We start from the raw sequence: 22,418 nt of genomic DNA, 5'->3' as shown, positions 1-22,418 counted from the left end.
TCTGCTTGTCTTGTTAGTCTCCTACACCATTGTGCTCTGAAATCAAACATGATAGAAGTGATAGCGAAATCGGGAACGCCGTGTTTAGGCTGCCACCCTAAAGAAATGCTTTTAGTTTGACAGGAGTCTCTAGAGCACAGGGGGACAGTAGGATCTCAGGGCGCCAGACCTTCTTCCTTAGGTGTCAGAAGACAGAAGTTTCTCTGCAAGCAGTAGTCAAATCCTCTGACAAAGAGTAAGGAAGTCCTAAGACGATCCCAAAGCAGCAGTCTGTCTAGAATAGTCACACATTCACCAAGAGCTTTACAATCATGGCTTAGCAAGTACTTTGTTTAGACCAAACAGCCTACAAATTAGCATAACCTATCTAAGAAACTGGACAAAGACGCCAGCAGCCAGCACGCACCGTGCTCCACTATCTAGCGCCAGCACTGTTAATCCATTTGCAAGGGAGAGTGTTATAATCGTCCCTGACAATGTGAGATTAGACACACGAGCATGGTAGGTTGCTCCTGTGAAAGTGCTCCAGCAAGCTAAATGGTGTTATCCCGCAGCAGTTCCCAGGATGGAGGGAAAAAGAGATTTACAGGCAATCTTCCTCCTACTACACCAACTGCGAGTTCTATACAATCCTTTTTAATAGGCTGGATTACCAAGTCCTCACTGATCAGCTTTAATTTCAGTACTAAATACCACCTCCTAATTAATAAGCACCTCAGGTAGCAGAAATTATAGAGAATTCATATTGGACTAAAATTTTGGGTCCTCCAACAGAAGTCTAACAGCATAGCCTGGGAGGGATATCATATGTCTGCCTGGTCCTAAAGTGTATGTATGTAAGTTTGGTCTTGAAGAATAGCCCAGTGCTGGCTGCTGAAAGGTGACTGTCTTAGCATCACTGAATAATACAGTTTGGAAATGATCTCTGGCTATCATCTGGTCCAATGCCTTGCTCAAAGCACGGTCAACCAGAAAATGCTGCTCTGGGCTGCGCCCAGTGACGTTCTGGATATCTCCAAGGATGGAGATCCCATAGCCTCTCTGGGCACCCTTTTCCAATACTTAACCACCTTCATGGTAACAAAAATATTCCTTAAATCCATTGTAGTTTCCCTTGTTGCGACCTGTGTCTGTTATCTCTCGTCCTACCCCTGCACACTTTCAGAAAGCTGTGGCTCCACTTTCTCCATATTCTGTCTTAAAGTAGTTAAAGACAGGAATAAAGTCTCCTGCTCCCCTTCATTTTTTTAAGGCAGAATAACCTCAGCTCCCTCAGCTTCGCCTTGTATCAGCCCTATAATCATCCCATATGTCAGCGTATATCTCATACTGGGGACCCCCAAACTGGGCACAGTACTCCAGATGTCATCTCTGCAAGAAAGAGCTCTTCTTTCTCAGTGTCAAGAAATATAAGGGAAGCTGGGGCTTGCTATGGCCCACAGCAACCCATTTATTACATTTATCTTTTTATTTTTGAATAAAACGATGGCACATGTTAAAGTGCAGGCTCTCCATACAGACAGAAAGTCTGTGCTATTGTCATCAAAAGGAGAAGGTCCTTTATGTTTTAGTTAAAAGGAAGATTATCAGACCGGCTTAGAGTGCTTTCAGCACAAAACAAAAAAAAATTCTTTATTGGTTTTTAGCTTATTTTTTGATATGAATAGAAATACTATCAACGATTATATCACATGCTGCACATAACCTTCTCCGCAAGAACAGCATCTTATCTTTAATACTGAAAGTGCAAATGGTATTTGAACTCTCCCTTTTTTTGAATAAATACAGCCAAACCTTTACCTGCAAATTCACAGAGCTCTATTAAGGTCAAAAGAACCTCAGAGACTTTACAACAGTCACACGTTAATAAGCTGCATGAAAATGAAGACCTTCCCTTGCATTTAACATGGTCTGTATTTTTTTCCATTACTCTTATCATAAATTCTATTCTTTATATTGAAATAATACCTGTCAGCCCCATTGCAACTGCCACACCATTACGGTTGGGACTGTCAAAACCCACTGGGTCCCTCCAGAAGGGTAGCATCCCCTGCCTAACCAAACCAAAGCAGAGCACAGCTTAGATGCGTAAAACCTGGGCACCTAAAGGCGTCCTGAATACCACAAACTACTGCTGAATTATTTGGAAGTTATACATGAAAAATCAAACACCTATAAAAGGTCAAAAACAATGCAAGAATCGCACCGCCTTCTGCAGGTGCTGGAGAGCAACACCCCCTAAACCTGCTAAACAGGGATTTATGTACCGACTTTCAGGTACCAACGCTTGACAAGGTTGGCTCTGGCTTTCTGAGCACAACATCAGAAAAATTATCCCCCAACATTTTAGAAAGCTTTGTAGGATAGCGTTTTCATTACATACCGGTTGGTACACGACTTCCACAGAACGCAATCTGTGGTAGAGGTTTTATCAGCACTCAAAAAAAAAAAAAAGGCTTTTTTCCACTTTTGAAAGCAAAAGAGTTTAATATACCACTAAGTCTCCTAAGAAGTTTGATTTCACACAATCCCCAGAAGACATCTTGATTTGATGTATTAATAGGGAGCAGGAACGTTAAAAGGCTCGCTCACTTCTTTAATTTTTCTTTGATTTTATTTTCCAGGGAACTGAGGAAGGAGCAGAGAACAGAAGAAAAAGTGTGATGGGAATCGTACTAGTATCTTAGCAATGACTCCTCCTGCAGCCTGCAAAACTGGAACAGAAAAGGCAGGGCGAGCAGTGAGAAATGACAGGACAGCGCCCAGGCAGTCCCAACCACCAGGCCTCCAGTCAAGAAAATCCCAGTCATTGATCTCGGATACGAACCTCGCAACGCGGGAGAAAGGGCACCTTGTTCCCACCAATTTCTTTCAAAGCGCGTTCAATATCTCACTTTCAAAGTTTTGGCGGACATTCAGCTTCAAATCTCCTTTCAGCAGGTGCAAGCCATCGCTCCTTCCTACCGCCCTTCCTAGCACCCGCCGCAGCTCCCTTCGGCGCACAGTATTTAGGCTAACATTTGCAGACTTAAGTCCCACGTGAGCCCTCTCTCAGCCTCGCTGCGCTTATTTAGCTCATTTAATATCTCCTTGGAAGTAAATCTCTTTAGCCTCATGATCTTCTTTTGCAGCATAAAAATGATAAGTTTGCTCATTAACTGTAAAAAGGCAGCAATGGATACAAGCAAACGTATGTGCAGAAACTCCATTATGAAAACGGCATGTATCTAAGTTTGCTTCATCAGCTATTATTCTCCAAAAGCCTTCATAGTTAATCTGCTGCGACGGTGACAGACTCGCATACTCTACGCCTGCCGGATATATAGTACAGCTCTGTTTATGTTCAGACTGCATTTTTTATGAATGTGCAGATACGCCAGCTGATCAATAAGGCTGCGAGAAACCTGCAGTAATTATTTCTGGGAAGATACAGAACATATGCAGTGTTAATACAGACTAATGGAGTTTCATTTTAGTCTCGCCATCGCTCTCAGTTGGCATCTCTCAGTCTTACTGCTCTAGAAAGCGAGAGCTGAGAGCACGCAGGTTCCCGTACTACATGCCACAGGCTTTTCATTGGTATTTCGTGGCGTTTCCAGTCACTTTGCAACTTTCACAAAAACTGACTCCAAATCAAGGATGTATCATCCAAGGCCAGGCAGGTAGCAGCGTCCCCTCACAACAGCACGTTTGCTACAGGCCGGTTACCAGGGCCGCAGAAGAACATAAATAGCTCGCTGGCCTTGCCCTCTCTCTGAAGGTTACCACGTCTCTTCTGCCTTCATGCAAAAGCATGACGTGATAGGGTGTAAATCTTCATCCTACATAGTCAAGACAGAAACTCAGCCTACCTGTAAAGTAAGCTGTGGCTTAGCGTGAGCTAAGATCCGACTGGCTCTTTCAAGTCTATGCTTCGCCATTAACAACACAGCAATCGCTCCCGACACAGCTGATGGAAATAGCCAATACAACTACAAGGCTCTGGCCTGGGGTTAATCTGGTCTTCTGCATCCGTAAAAAAGTCACGCAAACTTAATTAGCATCTAAACTTGCACCTTTTAGTCAGACTTAACATTACCTATGTGTTTGCCCAGCAGAGCTTGCTCCCCGAGCACCCCACCCCCAGGATATTTCTTGCCGGCTGGAGCTCTGGCGTGAAACGCGGTGGGACCGCTCAGCGCCGCGGGAGTGGGAGGAGAGCAGCCGCCGGGCAGCGTGCCGGGATGCTGAGGCACTGAGCCGGCAGGGCTGACCTCCCACCGGCACTCACCCCGCGCATCTGGCTACCACGCAAAGCGGCCCCGACACCATCAGGGAGAGCGGCCCCGGGTGCTGCGCAGCTGCCAGCGTCAGGACCTCACCTACGGTGAGCTGAAGGGGGGGGGGAAATTTCTCTGAAATCCTACAGTTTTCCCTTTATGCATATTTGCACCCCCCTCGCTAGCCTTTCCATGGGACCTCACCTGCTAATTACAACAAATACCATTTCCCTTATTTCTAGGGCTCTCAGAAGAGTGCCCGGAAAATGCGCTGCATCTGTAAGTGAAGGAAACGGGGAGACGCAGATGGGAAGGGAAGCCAAGAAGGCAAAAAAGGCCAAAGTGCAGTATTTTTTCTGCATTTAAATCCTATTGCTGGTTTACTCCCCAGTTTGCTGTTCCATCAGATGTGAGGGGTCAGTCTTGCAGCAGCTTAAAAAATTAGCCCTACTGACTTGTCGGTTCACCTAATTCTACCTTTTAGCTGCTCGGGTCCTCCTATAGCAAACTGAAATGTCTCTAGCATCCCAGAAGCTCTTCCTATACCGTCTGTAGGCATCACAGAAGGATGCCGACTTGCACAAACTAGCCTCCACTCCTCTGTCTCCAAAGCTAGATGTTTTTTCCCTGAGCTTTAGGCAATCCAAGTCCTTAAAGAAAAATGCCAATGTTGCTCTTAAATTTAAAAAGTAGGGTTAAGATGCCTAAAATAGCAACTCGGTGATTGGAAGTATAAACATACGTGCTGCTTCGCAAAGGCCGTAAATTATTATCTGAGGAGCGAATTTTATTGTTAGGAGAAAAAAACCAAACAAGTGAAAAAACTCGCCACGCTCAAAGGCGACGTGGACGTTGGGGCCGGCGAGGAGCGTAGAGGTTACCTGCCACTCACTGCTGAAAGGGAAGCGCTCTCTCGCCGACCACATCTTGCAGGCGACCCTGGCACAGAGTGTTTTAGAAGCAGACGTTCATACACTGCTAACAACTACTGGTTAATAGATTACCCCAATTAATCAAGCAGGAGCTAGGAGCTCAGAAACACAGGGGCTGAGCCTTCAGCTGGCACAAATCAGCAGAGCTCACTGACTCCTGTACCTGGCGCTATTACAGTGTTTTGACTGCCATAAAGCAGCACTGTAGCAAAACAAAAGAGAAATGTGGATATTCAAAGCTTATCGGGCACTAATGGTATTGCATCAGTCTATATTAAAAAAATAAACATTACCCTATGAGGTAAGCCCTTCCCACATATTAAGCCTAGGCTCAAGTCTAAAAACAGGAGGGAGGCAGGTTTATTCTTCCTTTCCTCCATTCCCAGGTTCTCCGATCAGTCCAGTAGGCTAACCAACAAGTAACTAACCAATAGGCTAGTATTGGCTCAGGCTGGGTGTGTGGTCACAGGCTGGTTTGCATGCAGCCTGCATTTCCCTGATTTTGCCACTCAGGCCACTAAAAGACGCACGCTCATGTGCTAAGCTGGAATCAGAATCTACTGTTTGGTCTGTAGCATAAAATTACGGAGATGAAGTCATTCACAGGCTATTTCTGTCCCATTTAGCTGCTTTGAAATAAATTCCCTGTCACCAAGAGAGTTTCAGCTGTCAGCTCTCTTGACTGGCTGCAGCGACGCTCTTGAAAACAGTAGGTATTTTATTCTCCTTTTCTTCCCACTCATTAACTTTTTCCTCATTTTCTTTATTGCTATTTCACTTACAGATGAGCTGGCTGAAGTCCAGAAAACTCCCAACGGCAAAGTACAAAACATCAGGGGCACTCGATTTCCCCTTGGACTATTCCATAAATAACAGCCTTTTGATGTCTGGATAAGTCATTCAGACATATATGTCGTTATCAGGTTTTTCCACAGCCAATCCTGACCTGACATCAGCGTGGTTTAATTCTGATCTTATTCACAACAGCAACTGTGAGGGAATCCTCACTTGTTAACATGAGGTTCTCATTTAAATGAGGATAAACACACAGATCTATCTGTTAATGATTCTTCTCTTTCCCGTTCTCATTAGTCTTTCTTGTAGCTTTTCTCCAAAATACTCAGGCTTACCCACAAATCGGGAGCCAGGGGAAACAGGATGGATCTAAGCCATCTTACTTATCTAATCCTTGATCTGACAGGATCTACCCAGATTTGGTGCTTCCCAAGACAGCAGCTGCTTTGGCTCATCCGAGAGGAGTCAGCATTTTGTCCGGTCCTAGCCCTTTCCAACATATCCCCGTACGGACAGGAGGTGGTGGAGAGCCACCTCTGCCAACTCAAGGCCTTTTCAGGTTGTCGCTACACAAGCAGACTCCTTTCTCTACCTCTTTTGAGAAGCCTATTGGTCACTGGGCACATCCCAACCAGGAGCAGAAGAACGTGTTCTTTGTACCAAATCCTGAGGGAAAAAAATGGCAAGAAAGCAGACAATGAGATAAAGAACTGTCTATGAATCTTATCCTCCTTTCGGGACAGGGGTTATAATTTAAGACACAAATATCTTCAGACATGATGCCTATACACGTATACTCTGATAACCAAGCAGACATTAAAATCCTTCCATCACAGAGGTCCCGATACTGTTTTTTACTATTGACTATAATTTCCTGGACCAATAGCAAGTTCTTTTTTTTCCAAAAAATTTTGCATTACACCTTGTTCATATGCCCTTTTTCACAGCTTCTCTGAATCTCTGCTTCACATTTAACTGAAGGTAACTTTGCAATTAGGCTGACTAGCTTGAACAGAGACAGCTTGCAGTAGAGCTCACGGTAACTGGCTAGTTGGGCCGATTAGGCACGTTCAACAAGATAAAACCTGAGAGCTAGCTTTGCTTTGGGATATTTATTCATCATTGAGATGTAATATATACAAAGAGAGAAATCAAAATTATCGTTATTATTTTGAAAACATGGACTAAATACTTGTTAGGGGTCACTGTAGCACACAATGAGCAACGGCCAAAGGCACTGAGCTGGGATTCAGACAGTTTAGGTTTGCTTCATAGCTTGCCCACCATCTCCCAGGACAACCTAAGCAAATCACTTAACTTCACTGTGCTTCAGCTCCCCCATCTGTCTAACGAGGATAATAGTATTTTCCATTTGTCTTATCTATTTAGATGGTAAGCTCTACTGGGCTTAGGGACTGGGCAGAGGGACCGGCCTCTTACAATGAACGAGCACACAAGCATCCTGCTCCCATGGGCTGCCAGCAGGGAATACCATAATACAAATAATAAATAATATAATCCTTCATGATTTAACACCCACAGCTAGGATTTTTGACCTAGACTATCCACGGAATAATGACCCTTTATAGTGTAAGCATACAAATACAGATCTCTGCTAAACATATGTGAAGAATATAGACAGAATTTAGGCAATCCAGCTCCTTAAACACACATCTTTGCAGTTAACCTACAGTGACTGTGTAAAGACTGTGCTAAAGGATCAACCAGGCCAACATCTGAGCATGAAAGGAACAAAAGGACTTAAATGAGGCTTGATACTCTTTAGCGTAGAGCAATGGCACTCGCTCATGCTCATACACACAGCAGCTACCTAAAGGGCATATCACTGCTACCATCAAATCATCACAACTGGTTGCGGCTAGAGTGGTACAAGCTGGTGCCCCAGCTCCTGTAAGACACTGCCCTCAGCTGAAACGCATATGCATTGCAACAGGGTTAGACTAAACTAAGCAATCTTCGCTAAAATTCCCAGGCCAGGCAAAGATGATGGATTTGGCTAATAGCTCTGACAGACCTTGAAACTATGAGACACATTTGCAAAAGGAAGCAAAGATGGCTTCCTAATCTTGCTGCAAGATAACCTACAATGGTTTGCAGCACAGTGAGATGATCTTGTAGGGCAGATCGAATACCTACAAAAATCAATGGAAGTCGATAACCTGTCGTTCTCAAGTCAGACTCTTAGCTCACTACCTCTGGCACCGGTTCAGGACAGTGACCCAACCCATCAGATTTAAGCTGCCATTTTCTAACTACAGGAGAGCTTGTAGGAGAGACACTTCTGTTATACGCTCTTCAGCGACCAGAATAGCAGAAACGTCAAAGGAATTTTACTGAAGTAAAAAAAGCATTGTTTGCCTGCTTCACCCATCAGCTTGCCTCTGCATTCAGATATGAGATTATCTGCACCAGGCTGTATACTTATTTCAAGAAATGCTAGTTCCTCTGATTTCCCGAGGGAAATCTAATGATGGAAGAGTTTATCTTCCTTCATATTGTAGCTGGAGCAAATAAGGATCATTGTAAATATCCATTTTTTTGTTCAGTGAGATCCTAAAATGACAGCAGGGCAATTCACTCCGTCTGCACATTTCCACAGAATGCACAGGAGGGTTGAAGTTTACTTTAATTACTTTTTTCCATGCTCTATTTTAGATTTTCATAGTATTCTATTTTTCTGAGCAGAGGAAAAGCAATGGGCCTCTTTCCTAAGGGATTAATGAGGCACTATCCTGGCTGTACATTGCCACAGAATAAAGAATATCTGCCAGCTCCTTACTTAGTGAACACCAGGTAAGTCCATTCAAGTCAGTAAAACTGTGCAGCTTCAGACCACCTGAATACCTTTTTCAGGGTTAATATGGATCATTCCTCACTATTACCCCTAGCTATGCAAAAATCTCATTTACAAAAGTAAAATTTTCTTCTGCCTTTGACTTCTCCCTCTGTCCTCTCCTACTTTAGACATTTCACCTGTCCTCTTTCCATTTAACATGGCTAGCAAATGCCAGAGGTAAGCAACTGTTATCATTTATACCTAACATCACAGCAGCTTAAGACCAAAAAGCTTATGGTTTTGCTCTGACAACCATAACGTCAACGTCACGTGTGGAGAACATGAAGTTTCAGGATCAGCATCTCATCTGCTCCACAACCTAGTGTCCATAATGCAAATAGACTGAAACGTCTCCTCAATACTGCTCATTGCTCCTTCACTCAAGTAGACTCCTTAAGGGAATTTCATCCCTTATCACATCATGGACCAGCAGCACCACTCATAAGGCAACACCACACACAAGACAGCTCTGCTTCTGTACGCTTCAGCTCCTCCCATGCAGCTGGGTCGTGCTGGTAGTTTTCCTTCCCCTGCTCTTTTCCTAATCTATTTTATGACCTCCAAAACTGTCCTACATCTCCTGTACTAGCAGCATTTCCAGCTTGTTCCTTCAAACCACCTCTGCCAACTCTAGCAGCACTCAAACTGCCACATCCTTTCCTCTTTCTTCTGCTGTAGGGACAGGAGGTGCTGGAGCTGTAGTCAGTGTCGTTCCACAGGAAAATTGCCTTTCCGGTCCTCGCAGGTCTAAAGACTGCTGCCATCCTAACAGTAGGACAGGGTGCACTACAGGAGATACCGGCAGCTGGAGCTCCAAATTGTTCTTGGATAAATCAGGCACGTCCATATGGTCCCCAAGTTTGTACTGTCACGAGAGTCTTAAAGGAGATCAAGGGCATAATTTCAGAGCAGGAGATGACAGGCACGCAGCACGGACAAAGCATCTGGAGAATCTGATGACAGACACATCATCTTTATTGCTGTTTACGGTTATATTTAACAACTCTGACTTTCTCACACACCGTACCAGGCAGAGAGCCGAGGGAGGTAAATGAAACCTGCTACTCGGAGATGCACAAATGTTCTGCTGAGAGGAGCAACGTCTAATCGCGCATGCATAGGTGATACCTTGAGTAACTACTACCACAGCATGATAGCAGCCCTGGATGCTCCTCCAGCTTGGTTTATTCCACCCACTTTTCTTTTTGTCCCTTCCAAGTCTCACTCCATCAGACTCTACCGTACAGACTACACCTGAAACAAGGGACGCAACATCCTAGCCTTTACTACTTTTTTTCGTTTTAGTATTCTGTTAAGAGCTTTTCATTGTTTTAAGCCTGTCACAGATCTGTTTCAACTGTCTGCAGACCTCGTCCAGCTCCATCCATCCCAGTTCTCTATGCTTGTTCAGTGCTGGCCTCCTTACTGGTCTGGCCAAATATCAGAGGGCAAATTAGAGAATCTAATTATCCAGTGAGTACTACCAAATATTACCCATACTACTAAAAACCTCCATCAGCCCACCCTAAACATACCTATCCAGAGTCTCTGTAGACAGAGACTACAGTTTCTCTGTCCACGTACTATCACAGCTCCTGTTTCCAAAAGAAGCCACAGGAAAGCAGGAAATCAAATCTCACTGAAATTAAATGGGAGCGAGGTGCCTAAATTCCTTGAACTGCTGTATGTTTTACTCAAGAAAACGTTAGGAAAAAGGGTTTCTAAGGAACGGCTAGCAAAACCAAGCATTGCATAAAAAAACGGCAGTGACATCACAAACGAGCAAGACAACCTACTCCATGACATGCCGGTGGATTTGCAGTAGTAACTTCTGGAGATAGAAATCACATTAATCCAGCTCAAAAAGCAGTCTTAGCTATTACCAGGAACAAAACTAGATGCTAAGTGGTAGCCTGGGAGATGTAGAAAGGAGTGCAAGGACTTGATCCCGCAATGACCGCTAAACAGAGCGCAAGTCATAAATACACACAACGTTGCCAATGCTTACTAGCTTTCTCTTTACAGCTTGGATGGCATATCCTATCACATCCCAGCTGCAATGAAACGGCCCCCTTACAAAGGGGGAGAGGAGGGGCATGCTCAGAGATGTTTAACAAAAAGAAGCAGATATATTTAGGGACAAGGGGTGTACGTTAATTGAGCTATCCACAATACCACTACAAAGATTCTATTCATTTTGACAGAATAGACTGTTGGGAACACCTGTGAAATAAAAAAAAGGATGAGCTCCTGTGGCAACCACACACATAAAGCACAGCCTTCGGTATTCAGCGAGTTCTTTCATTCGAGCATTTATTTTGCTACATTACCTAGAAAAATGGGAGGTCGCCAAAGCCAAATGTTTCTGCCTTGAACTCCTAAGCACCATTTCAAACACAAGCCAAGTAGGACCAGTGATCTTGAGCCACAAAAGAACACTTCAGATCTGGGGGAAGGAGGATTACAAACAAATCTGCATGATAAAGCTTTGCTCCCAGAAACAGCAGCTCCTACCACTATCCATTTCCCTCTCAAACACACTGGAGACAGGCTTGACAGAAGCCCCAAAATCTCATTGGTATTTAAGTGAAGAGCTAACAGATACTGTGGAAGGCTATTCTGGACTGAATAAAAACTGCATTCAAAGTACACTAATGAAACTGTATTTCAGCTCTCTATAGTTAGACTTATTCCGAATTAAAGTAGCTGTAATCAGATCTAACTTAATTCACATTTGAAATGAAGAACATTGAATAAAACGGGGGCCACATTGAATAGCTGGAGTATACGAGCAGAAGGACAGATGGACAGGTTTAAATGCTAGTACCAAATCAGAGCAAGCTTCCCAGTTCTCCCATGCAGAGAATTCCTAAGCCAATGGATTCCTTTGCATTACCTAGTCTGATCCCTCAAGCAAGTCCTTGCATCATGCACTGAAGGACATAATATTCAAGGGTATTTTGCAATATGTGTTAGGAGGAGCACGACTCCCTGACATTTGCACCTCTCAAAAAGGATGAGCATCTGGGGTCAACTGAGTGCATTCACCCTCACTGCAGCAGTGACAACTGATCACAGGACACTTTGCCCTTGCCAAAAGGAGCGGTGAGGGCCAGACCATTAGGGATAAAGGTCAGAAACTTATCCTGTGCCAAGGACAAACTGCCTGTTCTTGACCTGATTCTGACACATTAGAAGACACAGCTCATTGCTGGTCACGTCTGAGCTAGGGTGTTGATCAAAAAGCCCAAAACAAATGATTAATTTTGCGCATATAAGCTATACAGCTAGACTCAACGCTCTGTGGGCTCCCGCTGCATTGGCACTAAACCTGTAATCCAGTAATATAAGGATGGCCAGTTCCTTCCCCCAGAAAGTGGGTCTTTACATAAGGCTATTAAAATTGCCTGGGACTCTCAGCCTCAGATTACAACTTCAACAGTCTCAGGGTAAACTTCCCTTCACAGAATTGCCTTACTTTCTAATTTATGTTGCTCATTTTAGTCCCAAGCCACCCATCTGCCACAGAAACGTACTAGTCCTGACTTCTATTGGTTAAACAGAAACAAATGATTATGGCAGAGGTCTGGAAAGAGTCCTATACCTTTTTCAAGCTTGGATCTCACAGTCAGGTAAAGATTTTTACAGGGTGAATTTTCCTTGAGGGCTGTGCGCCTCATCTCACACTTAAGCTCCCAGAGGAGCAAAATGAGGATGAAAAGCAGTGAGGAACAGCCTTTTCAGCCTGAACTACAGCTTTATAATGTGATAAAGGAATCACCAGCTCACAAAACTAAACCCCAGTTTCACTTTATGCTGAGATTTGCTGAACCTCATTGTGAAACCCTGGACTTGAAGAACAGCAAGGCAACTCACTTCCTGTTCTTCAGCTGAACAGGACACAAAAAACACACTAACACCAACTACAACAAGCACTCACTACTGCAAAGCCAGTCCAACTTTCAGCGGCATCAAATTACATTTTGATAAAATGCATTAGATAAATGGCTCAAGCCTCAGTTAAATCATGGACAGCTGGCACCTTATTAATCTTTCATTTCACAGCAGTCTCCTTATGCTGCAACCTTTGCTTCCTGACATCTCAGTCTTTTGAGAGTTAATGACTGGCAAAATCAGTGTTGCCAAGTCCAAATCACTTCATTTCCAGTTGAAGCCAAAATGAGCTTGACTTTTCACAGTGTTTCATATCTGCAGCACTGATCTTTCTGCCCAGGACTTCACATCATCAGTCCCACCAGAGCAGATATTTAGAGGAAACAGTTGCCAAAGCTGAGTGAACAACAAACCACGGGGACATTGCAAAAGGTGTCTTCACAAATCTCTCCTTCTCGGAAGAGTTCACAGAAAGCCTTAAAACTGCTAACCCTTCCCTTCTGGAAGATCTCATCCTCCAAGAACAAGTTAAAAGTATGGTCAGGAATGATCTAGCAGCTCTTCAGAACCATGATTAAATATGATTCGCATCTCTTCCATGTCAAATGGGCAACTCCTGCTGAAATACAGAGCGCTGTCACATGCATTGGAATAGCACCAGCACCTTGAGACAACAAGTACTGCAATAGCATAGCGGCTTAATACTCACACTCAGCAGGAGGCACTTGTTTTCTTTGATGGCGCCTATGCAGCCCACGAAGCCGATGATCATGACAAAAGTCCCCGTGACAATCAGTAGGTTGGCAGCCGACAGGGATGGGAAAGAAGAGGAGAGGGTAGCAAAGTTGCCTTGGGTAACAGCCAGCCAGATGCCTACTCCAAGGATTCCACAGCCTCCCAACTAGGAAAACAAAGAGAAACAAAGCAACTCAGTCATAGTATCCAAGCAACCCCTGATATTAATCACTATTGATTTTGCGGTGGTACGAAGGCTCTGCTGGGGCAAATCCAGCATAAGAGTTGATCCTTTCTCTACAGCACTAGGTAGAACAGACAGCAGAGGAGGAAAAGAAACATTATTTTCTTATTTTACAGAGGGGGAACTCAAGCACAGATCCACATAGTAAGATACAACACTCAAGAGAAAGACCCAGATTTCCCAAATCCAAGCCACAGTTTCAAATATCAGGCTTCTCCTTCTCTAGTGGAAAAGCGGACACTGAATAAGGGAGAAATTCCCATTGATTCAGATCCCAAAGGCACTGAAACAATTCGTGTCATGTTTAAGCACCTCAGAGAGCTGCCCAGAAGGGCTGCAGCAGTCTGGACCTCATGTTCTTCTGATCCCATTGCTCCGCCTCCCATCCCTGGCACGTGCCATATGCAACTCTTGCTAGAGAATCCCCTAGGAGGACACCCAGCACCTCCTCTTAGATGGTTCCTGCCCAAGGTTAAGACTTCCTTGTCAGTGAGAGCTCATTTGTAGTGTAAAGGGGCCAGAGAGCGAGGAAGATTCCTCCCCCTAACATTGCAAGAAAGAGTAGATGTTTACTCCTAAGGTGGCCTACTGGTTTGATAATTCAGCCCTCAGAAGAGAACCTCACTGGTTTAGGAAAGGTTTGAGAGGGGAACAGTAGTTCATGTTCCTCAGACACATCAGCAAGGAGAGGAGAACACTGCATTGCAGCCACCACAAAACCAAAAAATTTACAATTGCTGTACGCACAAGGAACTTTTCAAAAATGCAAACATTTATCAGCTTGCTGCTTATAATTGGGAGAAAGCCTGCAGAATTGTAACAAATTGAGTAAAGCTGAGCAATTAAATAGAATGAAACCAAAGGGGATTTTGCATTATTACACAGTCACGTGGCAGAGCACCACTTAGGTTTCTTTCTTTCCTGCTTCCCCCTTTAAAATAACCAATTTTTATTGAGTTTTATAACTGCACTTTATTATCCAAATCAATTAAAGGCTAGGAAAGAAAGTGTGCTCATAGAGTAGCAAGTTAGACATAGAAGCATATCAATTAAACGTCTGCATAAAGTGGATGAACATAAGGCAGCTCACGAACCAGAAAAGGGAAAAGACAGAGCTAATCCCTGGGCAGAGCTAATCCTCAGATATGAAACACAGAAGAGAAACACAAAAGCAAAGGCAATTTCTTAGTACTAATTGCTAAGGTCTCCTCTGCACAGTACTGAATCCTCCCTCAATAAGGGAGGAAAAAGAAGGCCGCGTCTCGAGGTGGGACTGGTCTCCAGCTGCAAACCAGTCTGTTTTGCTCAAAAGTAACGAATCAAGGTATTCCTCCTTGTAACATACCTCAACTGCATCAGACTATATGGCTCCACTCAGAGAAAGCAGACTCCAAGACCCTGTGCCTCAAATTGTCTTATTAAGGAGGCTATCCATATACAGGCATCCTAAATCTCCATCTTCACCCCTCTTGCAAAGTACCCTCCATAAGTACCAAGAGGAGACAGCCCAGGCCACGACTGCATAGACTGGAAATACCTCCCCTCTACACACGTTTACGGACCACGATCTTTAAAAAGGTCTAAAATGACTGAGAAGTAACTAGAGGAGAGGAGAGGAGAGGGGAGAATCTCTAAAGAAAGCAACCCACAGAAAATTGTTTAGAGTACCTGAGGTGGCATGAACAAAAGCAATCAACATGGGCCAAGACAAAAATGGCTGCATCTGAAAAGGGAATACAGTTCTGAAGGTCTGCTGGACTCCAGAGCAGCATCCAAGGAGAGGCAGCAAGTTAAAACTGAACTGGTCCGACCACCGAAATACGCTCCCAGGAGTAGTGCCAGACTGGCTGAGGAACTAGATGGAAAGCATCTCTCTTTGCCTCCTAGACTGGTCCACATCCTGCCCAGAATTAACCTCTGAGCCCCGGGCGCAGCAAGGCCACACAAATGGCCCAATTAGGCCTAAGGAGCGCAGATGCCCAGGAGCAGCAGAGGCATCCATTTGCAATACGTTTAGCTCTTATCTTCAATTCTGTGGTATGAATTCAACAGCACCAGTAAAAGGCAGTTTATTTTATCACCTTTCAGGCGCTCAGTGTTGCCACACTGCTTGGAGAGACGCGAACGCCTATGAGGACTGTTTGTGCTACAGGAGGTGCGTCTCCTCGGGGAAAGGCAAAGCTCACTTTGCCTGCTCCTCCATTGCCTATTTATTTCTTTACAACATACAATATGCAATGCTTGAGATATCCCGGCCCTTAGGGCATCTGATTCCACTCCTCGTCCCCTCTGAAGTCATTCACGTCTGCAGAAACAAGGAATTCACTGGTGGTACAAAACACCAGACGAGGGTTCTTGCAAAACACAGGGACTGTGGTTGTACCCATTCAGACCAGGGTTGCCTATTCCAGGTCAGTCTGCCAGCCCGAGTATCTCACCACACTGTATTCAGAGACGCTCTAAAATACACCAAGCTCTTTATCAGCTCATTGTCTTTCTGTTTTTGAAGAGCTAATGTGCAACTCTTCCTCAGCCTGATCAATCGAAACCTGAAATGTGCAAAGTGATCCTTTCAGCATTAAGCCACCTGCCTCAAACTAATGCATTTCACAAAGCGCTGCTTAGGGAACAACCACACAAGCAACCAAGGGCTGCTCCAGCTCGCTTCAGTCCCGTTCCCTTCTCCCACACCGAGCCGTCCCCCTTTGTGTGCCGGGAGCCAGCGGCTGCCCTTAAAGCCATCCTCAACTGCTCTTCAAAGCTCCACTTCCAGGTAGGAGCAAGCCCACCCTTAGGTTTGGGCTGAATGAACATAACAATACTCAAAACTCCTACTTAAGGCAATGCTTAAGGGTCATGGTGAAAAGAGATACTAAACATTAAAACAAAAGATCAGGAAGAAGCCTTGCAGCTCTGACCTGATCTGCTGGCAATGAAACATGATGCTGGATTGATTTTACCTGATGAGTGCAAGCTGGGTGCTTTAAAAAAGTAATAATTAAAAAAAAACCCACACAGATGACTTTTTTTCCCTTTCAGTAAGCATTGCATCTTTTGTAAAATCTTTCATTTTAAGGGCAAAACACTGGGGCAGCAGAGGGGATAGTTTCGCAGCCCTGGGACTGAGGAGGGTCGAGTTCGATGTCAGCTCCAGGACAGACCTCAGCACAAATCCAGGACAGGCCGTTGAGTAGGTCTGCACCTCAGTCGTAAAATACTGAGTGCCAAGGCATGAACAGCAGGGTCTTTGCAAGAACTGATCTTTGCAATTGGGTATGGAAGGAGTGGTTTATTCTACTCTCAACAAATTGCTTATAGGCATTTATTTAGCAGGGTCAAATAGCAAAGCTGGTGGCTTACTCTGAAAGCATAGATTCAGTCTGTCTCCCGAGGGGAACGCGCGCACACTCTCTTTTGGCAGAAGAGCGGGCTCTGGAATTAGATCCTCCAAACTGTTCTAATGGGCTAGAAAATAAATTATTCAGACTTTGGTGCATACATTTAGAATTGATCCAAAGCAGTCCCAAACAGCCCCAGATATATGTGTGTTGTTGGAGGAATTAATTCTGAAGCGACAGCTACACACTTAAAATACCACAGGAGAAATTGCCTCATTGTTCATGATAACGGTGCTGGTGTCTTTAAGTGGTATTTCTTTATTGTTTTTATTGCACAGAAAATGCATCTAATCAAGACTTCTCATATTGTGTGTCTGATTAGGAACTGCCCACCAAACTTCCTCTTTCAGATTTAAAAAAAAAAAAATACACTGGTAACTGGCCATACCTTACATTTCGATTATTTTGTTTTGTAGATAAAATAATTTGTTTAGTCTGAGGGTTCCCCCCCCCCCCCCCCCCACCGCTCTCCACATTTCTAAAGTAAAGGGGAAACGATGTTGGTCTTTCTCAATCCCACTTGCTACACGGTTACTCTTGTCTGACAACGCTTCCTCCCTTCCACTATGGAACAAAAAGATACAACGGAAAATTAACAGCAAGGTATTAATAGTAGTGATAGGAACGTTATCATAATTCATAATAGCAGCAAATGTTCTTGTGATGCAAGGCATATTTAAATTATTGTTTCTTTTAGCTAGATACATAGGTGAGGTGGAAACAAAGTATGTACGTGCACTGACTAATCCAGAATCTTGCACGAGAAACGGGGAAGAGCGTACGCTCCCATGCGGGGCTCGACTGTCTATATAGGTATGTGCAAATAACCTCCCAGACGGATGCCAGCGCTGCCGAACCACTGCCTGCTTCCAGCGCGCAGGATGCCTGAGCTCGCAGAAGCCGTCCCAGCGCATGGACGGGCCCTTTAGTGGAGCTAGAGCAACATCCCGCAGCCCGATAAACCATAGAGCAGCTCAGCGTAGCACAAACTGCGTTTCTTCTGCTAGTCAGAGGTCTGAAGTTTAACGAAGGAAAAAGGCAACGGTGGTATACAAGTTAATCCCTTTGTGCCTCTGATTTTGAAAAGTTAAACGGAGGAGTAAAGGGGGACCTGAGCACCTTTCTACCCTCAGCCTATCAGGCTGGAGAGCTCTGCGGAGCAGAAGTGAAGACACGTATAACAGGGCCGTGAGCCCAGCTATGGCATTTTAGGTACTGAGTGATAAAACAATGACTTAAAAAGAATTAGAAAAAATATTTGAAAAAAAATTGCCGTTAGTAGGGACCACGTTGCTGGGAGGGGAAGAGACTGCAGTAGTAGCTGTCCATTAAATCCTGTGTGGGATGGGAAAGGTGAATATAGAATTGGTTATTGCTTTTTCTTGAGATAAAAAAAGCTAGAGGTCATTTTGGTCAGCAGCTTTAAAACCAATAAAAGGAAGTATTTTTCACAAAACATTTAATTAAATCCTGGAATTCACTGCCACAGTGTTTTGTGGATACCAAAATATAAGCGGGTTCAAAAAGGGATTACACAAATCCAAGGAGGACAAGATGCTCCAGCATTTATTAAAAATGATTGTTTGGATGTCAGCTCTGCAGAGAAAGACCTTAGGCAGTTAATTGGAGAAGCCTGGAAAAGCGTCCTTCGTATCTGTCCTCCTTATATTCTCTCTAAGCATCCCTGAGTGGCCATGACCAAAAATAGGGTACTTGGCTAGATGAAACTGTCTCAACAGTATGGATGTCTGTACGTTCTCCCTGCCTCTTCCTGCTCCCCTCTCTAGTTTTAATGTTCACCTATGATTTGGGTTTTTTTTTTTTTTTTGCTTGGTTTGGCATCAGCCTCTTTTCAGAGGCAAAGGGTTATAGATACAGACACCAACCAATGAGTTATTTTCCTAGTTCTCCTTACCTACTTTACAATATTCTTATTTTTGTACCAATGAGAACAGAGCTTGTTTCAAACTGAAACAAAGCCTGTCATGCAACAAGCAACAAATTCAAAAGCTTTCTCAGATCCATTGGACTGAGAGCGCTGTATAATAAAGACTGTACAATAAAGGCTGCATTTCTTTTTCCAGTGGGCATAGGGATCCTGTCCAGTCTCTTCCCTCTCTGCCTTGGCAACTCTGGAGTAGGACCTTCCATCTGCCAACCTTTACACACCCAGGCTGCTACATTTTTTGCACTTTGATACAGAACATACCCATGAGTAACAGACTCTTGTGTTGGTGCAATCAATAGCTAAACTAGAAGCAATGCAGCACTTTAAAAAGCACTTCAACAAGGTAAAACTATTTTAAATGCATTTCTGAACCAGAGTAGAGCTACTCCATTTCTGCTCTTCTCACACATGCCCTCCCTTCTCCTCTTTAGCGCTGCCTTCTGCTCTTGCAGCCCCAGTGCAGATTTTCAGCCCTGCTTACGAAATTTGGACAGTCACCAGCCAATTCTCAGCTGTCATCACTCCAGAGCACTTGAGCTGTCTCACAATTTGCATCAAAAAAAAAAAAAAAAAAAAAATCAGGACCGAGTTTACAGGTTCTTTAGATCACTGTGAAAAGTCTCTCTGCTTTCCTAGCCTTTTAAAGCTTGCGTGAATGAAAACAACACCCTTTCTACCTCACATCCCACCTAGCACCTTTGGCACCGCGACTGTCAGGCAGGTTGACTCAGTGTAGTCCCCTGAAGTGGTCTTTTTAGAGACGTAAAGACATATAAGACAGAAAAGACGCATAAAGACAGAAAAGTCTCCAGTCGGTTGAGGCTTGGGATTTCAGCAGCAGGGCACATCCCGAGCTTTGCACAGAGGCAAACCTACTACCCTGCAGGCTGCAAAGCTCCTCTGTACAGGCAAATAATTTAGGAAATCCTGTCCTCGCCTAACGCAGGTTGGCTCTCAGTTGCGTTGCGTCTCAAGACCCGTCCGGCCTCAAGGCAGTATGAGTGCTACTCCACCTAGCAGAGAGATGACATCCCACCTAAATAACACACCAGGAACAGATGCTGCTCTGCTGCCAGGCTCAAGGCTTTCTTTCAGAACAACAGCTATTCACGGCTGTATATTATTTCAAGCCAAAATTTTATTTTATTCTGACGTCATTTCATTCCACTGTTGAACTGTTTTACTAGTATCTCTGTAACTTACAGGAACGTGCTTTAAAAGAACACAACTGAGTAAAGCACAGAGCATTTCAAATGCCAATCTCTTCAGCACCGCTGATAAGCAGCACACAGTTAAATTAAAAGCACGATGAAACTGCTTGTTTGGCCTCGCTATCCCATTTTCTGTTCATGTTGCTTAAAAGTGAGTCTCAAAACCAAAAATCTCATCTTGCAATATGGGCCATCATGTACGTGAGCAGCAGCCAAACTCCTCCAAGAGTGGCAGGGCTACGTTCTCCACTGGCGTGACTCAGTGTGACTGCATTTTTAACTCACCACGCTAATCAACAACAGCCAAGGATCCGGCCTGCAGTGTCATATCGGACTTTTTCTTACAAAGTGATTAACACACCGTCTCCCTTTCCTTTGCAGGCCGCTGTCTGGTCTGCAGTGCAACACGGTGCTGTGTATCATGCAGAACAAGATTTCAAAAGAGACGTGACGCGCTGTTTCCACGGTCCCGAACTCCAGGTACTGCGGGACAGGGCAAGCAGCCGTTTCATGGACACGGGTAGTCGAGAGCTACAATCCTGACCCATGTCCTGCCTGTCAACCTGACATCCCGGGCTTCATATCCGCACTGCCATCTGTACCACTGTCATCACAGGTGCAAAGAAACACACTTCAGTACTTCTCGTTGTGGCTTTCCTTCCTTTTAGACACTGCCGCCCTACAGACTAGGCCTCGCTTCAGGATGTGCCATGCCCTGCCTGAGCCTGACAAATACCAAGAGCACTTTCATCAGCCCTAGAAATTCTACAAAAAGGACTTTGGGGCTTTATGTGGGCAAAGAAATATCACCAAAAAGCATTAATTTTCATAGTATCAATAATGGAAACATAAAGAAACCCCTGCTTTTTCAGTTGCCTTTGGTAAGGAAACAGCCTCAAGAGCTTAAGCCTTAAGAAATTCATTGATCTTGCCCAACTGAGTGCAACCATTAAGTTCCATTCCTGTACAACTAACGCAAACTTGGGGACAATTGAAGTTGCCAAAAGAGAGAATATCATACTGACACCCTGCTAACAGAAAAGTGAATAAAAAGTCATTCAGTTAATCCCTGCTGTTTTATGAGTAGCATTCTCCTAAAGTAGCTGCTCCTCTAAATTACAGTTATCTATCAACTACTGTTACAAAAGAACAGAACTACACCATTTATGAGTTAATACATCCAACCTAAAAGTAATGTTTTCCTTTCCCAGGCTCAACATCCAGTGAAACACTTAAACATGTGCTTGATCACATCCTTTTCCAGCAAATCACTTAATCATGTGCTTAACTGCTACTGGCTTTAATTAGTCACTTCTGTAGTGCACTTAATTGCCCCATCCTGCAAAGTCATGTCACCGAGGATGCAAAAACTTGCAGAAAGGTAACAGGTGAGGATGACCTATTAAGGTAGCACTGCTGATAAAAGATGAAACACGATCACAGAGTAGCTTAAGATGGTGGTTATCAATACCACAAGCATCTAATTTGGAAACTTGCCTAAACTTTAAATCAAATTGAAGTACTGAGTTAATGACAACTCACTGAAATGCAGAACAAATGCGTACGTTTAAAGAGGGAAAGGGATGACATAAGTCAAGGAAAAGATTATGCCTCTTCTCAGGTTCTAGTTTTAACTTCTGTCAAACTGAAAGCATCAAAGCTTACTCATCTGCTCCTCAAATGTCATTTCTAAATCCACCTGGGATGATGGTAATAAAATCAATACAGTTGTAAAGAGGAATACATGCATGAGCTCTGGAATCACAATCCACTAAATTAAGTTAAACCTGTTCAAAAAAGGAGCAGAAATGGAAGAGAACTGGACGTGTTCTGGAGTCCCTGTTCTGTTCAGTCTGTAAAATAAAACACTTCCTATGCTTTGGCAGCGTACACTGGGATAAGGCCACAGCTGGAGCTCTATCGAGACTCAGTTCTCGTCACCTGTTTTCATATATGCAACACTACATATTGAAAACAAAGAAACAAATAAAGTAGTGCAATTTGATCTTTTACACAACACAAAAAAATGTGATTTCAGGAAAGATCATCTGCAGAGAGCTTTGCTTAAACCATTTAGTGAAGTACTGGAAGAAAATGTGGTTCACGCAGCACCAGGTGAGGACCCAGGAGGCCCCAGCTCTGTTC

General features: G+C 44.0%; 1 protein-coding gene across 10 annotated transcripts in view; it reads right to left on the bottom strand.

Moving 5' to 3' along the window:
* TSPAN4 (tetraspanin 4) overlaps window positions 1–22,418 on the bottom strand; it is a 439,431-nt gene that overhangs the window by 57,784 nt on the left and 359,229 nt on the right. For all 10 annotated transcript variants that reach the window (XM_068944743.1, XM_068944745.1, XM_009674396.2 and 7 more), the window contains one exon: window positions 13,447–13,638. In XM_068944743.1, coding sequence (XP_068800844.1) covers window positions 13,447–13,638 — 192 coding nt within the window. The remainder of the gene's footprint in view (window positions 1–13,446; window positions 13,639–22,418) is intronic.

Source organism: Struthio camelus, chromosome 5 (genome assembly GCF_040807025.1).
Source record: "Struthio camelus isolate bStrCam1 chromosome 5, bStrCam1.hap1, whole genome shotgun sequence".
In the NCBI taxonomy this organism is placed as follows: domain Eukaryota; kingdom Metazoa; phylum Chordata; class Aves; order Struthioniformes; family Struthionidae; genus Struthio; species Struthio camelus.
Note: the sequence above shows the minus strand (reverse complement) of the source record. Positions and strands in the feature narration are given on the sequence as shown.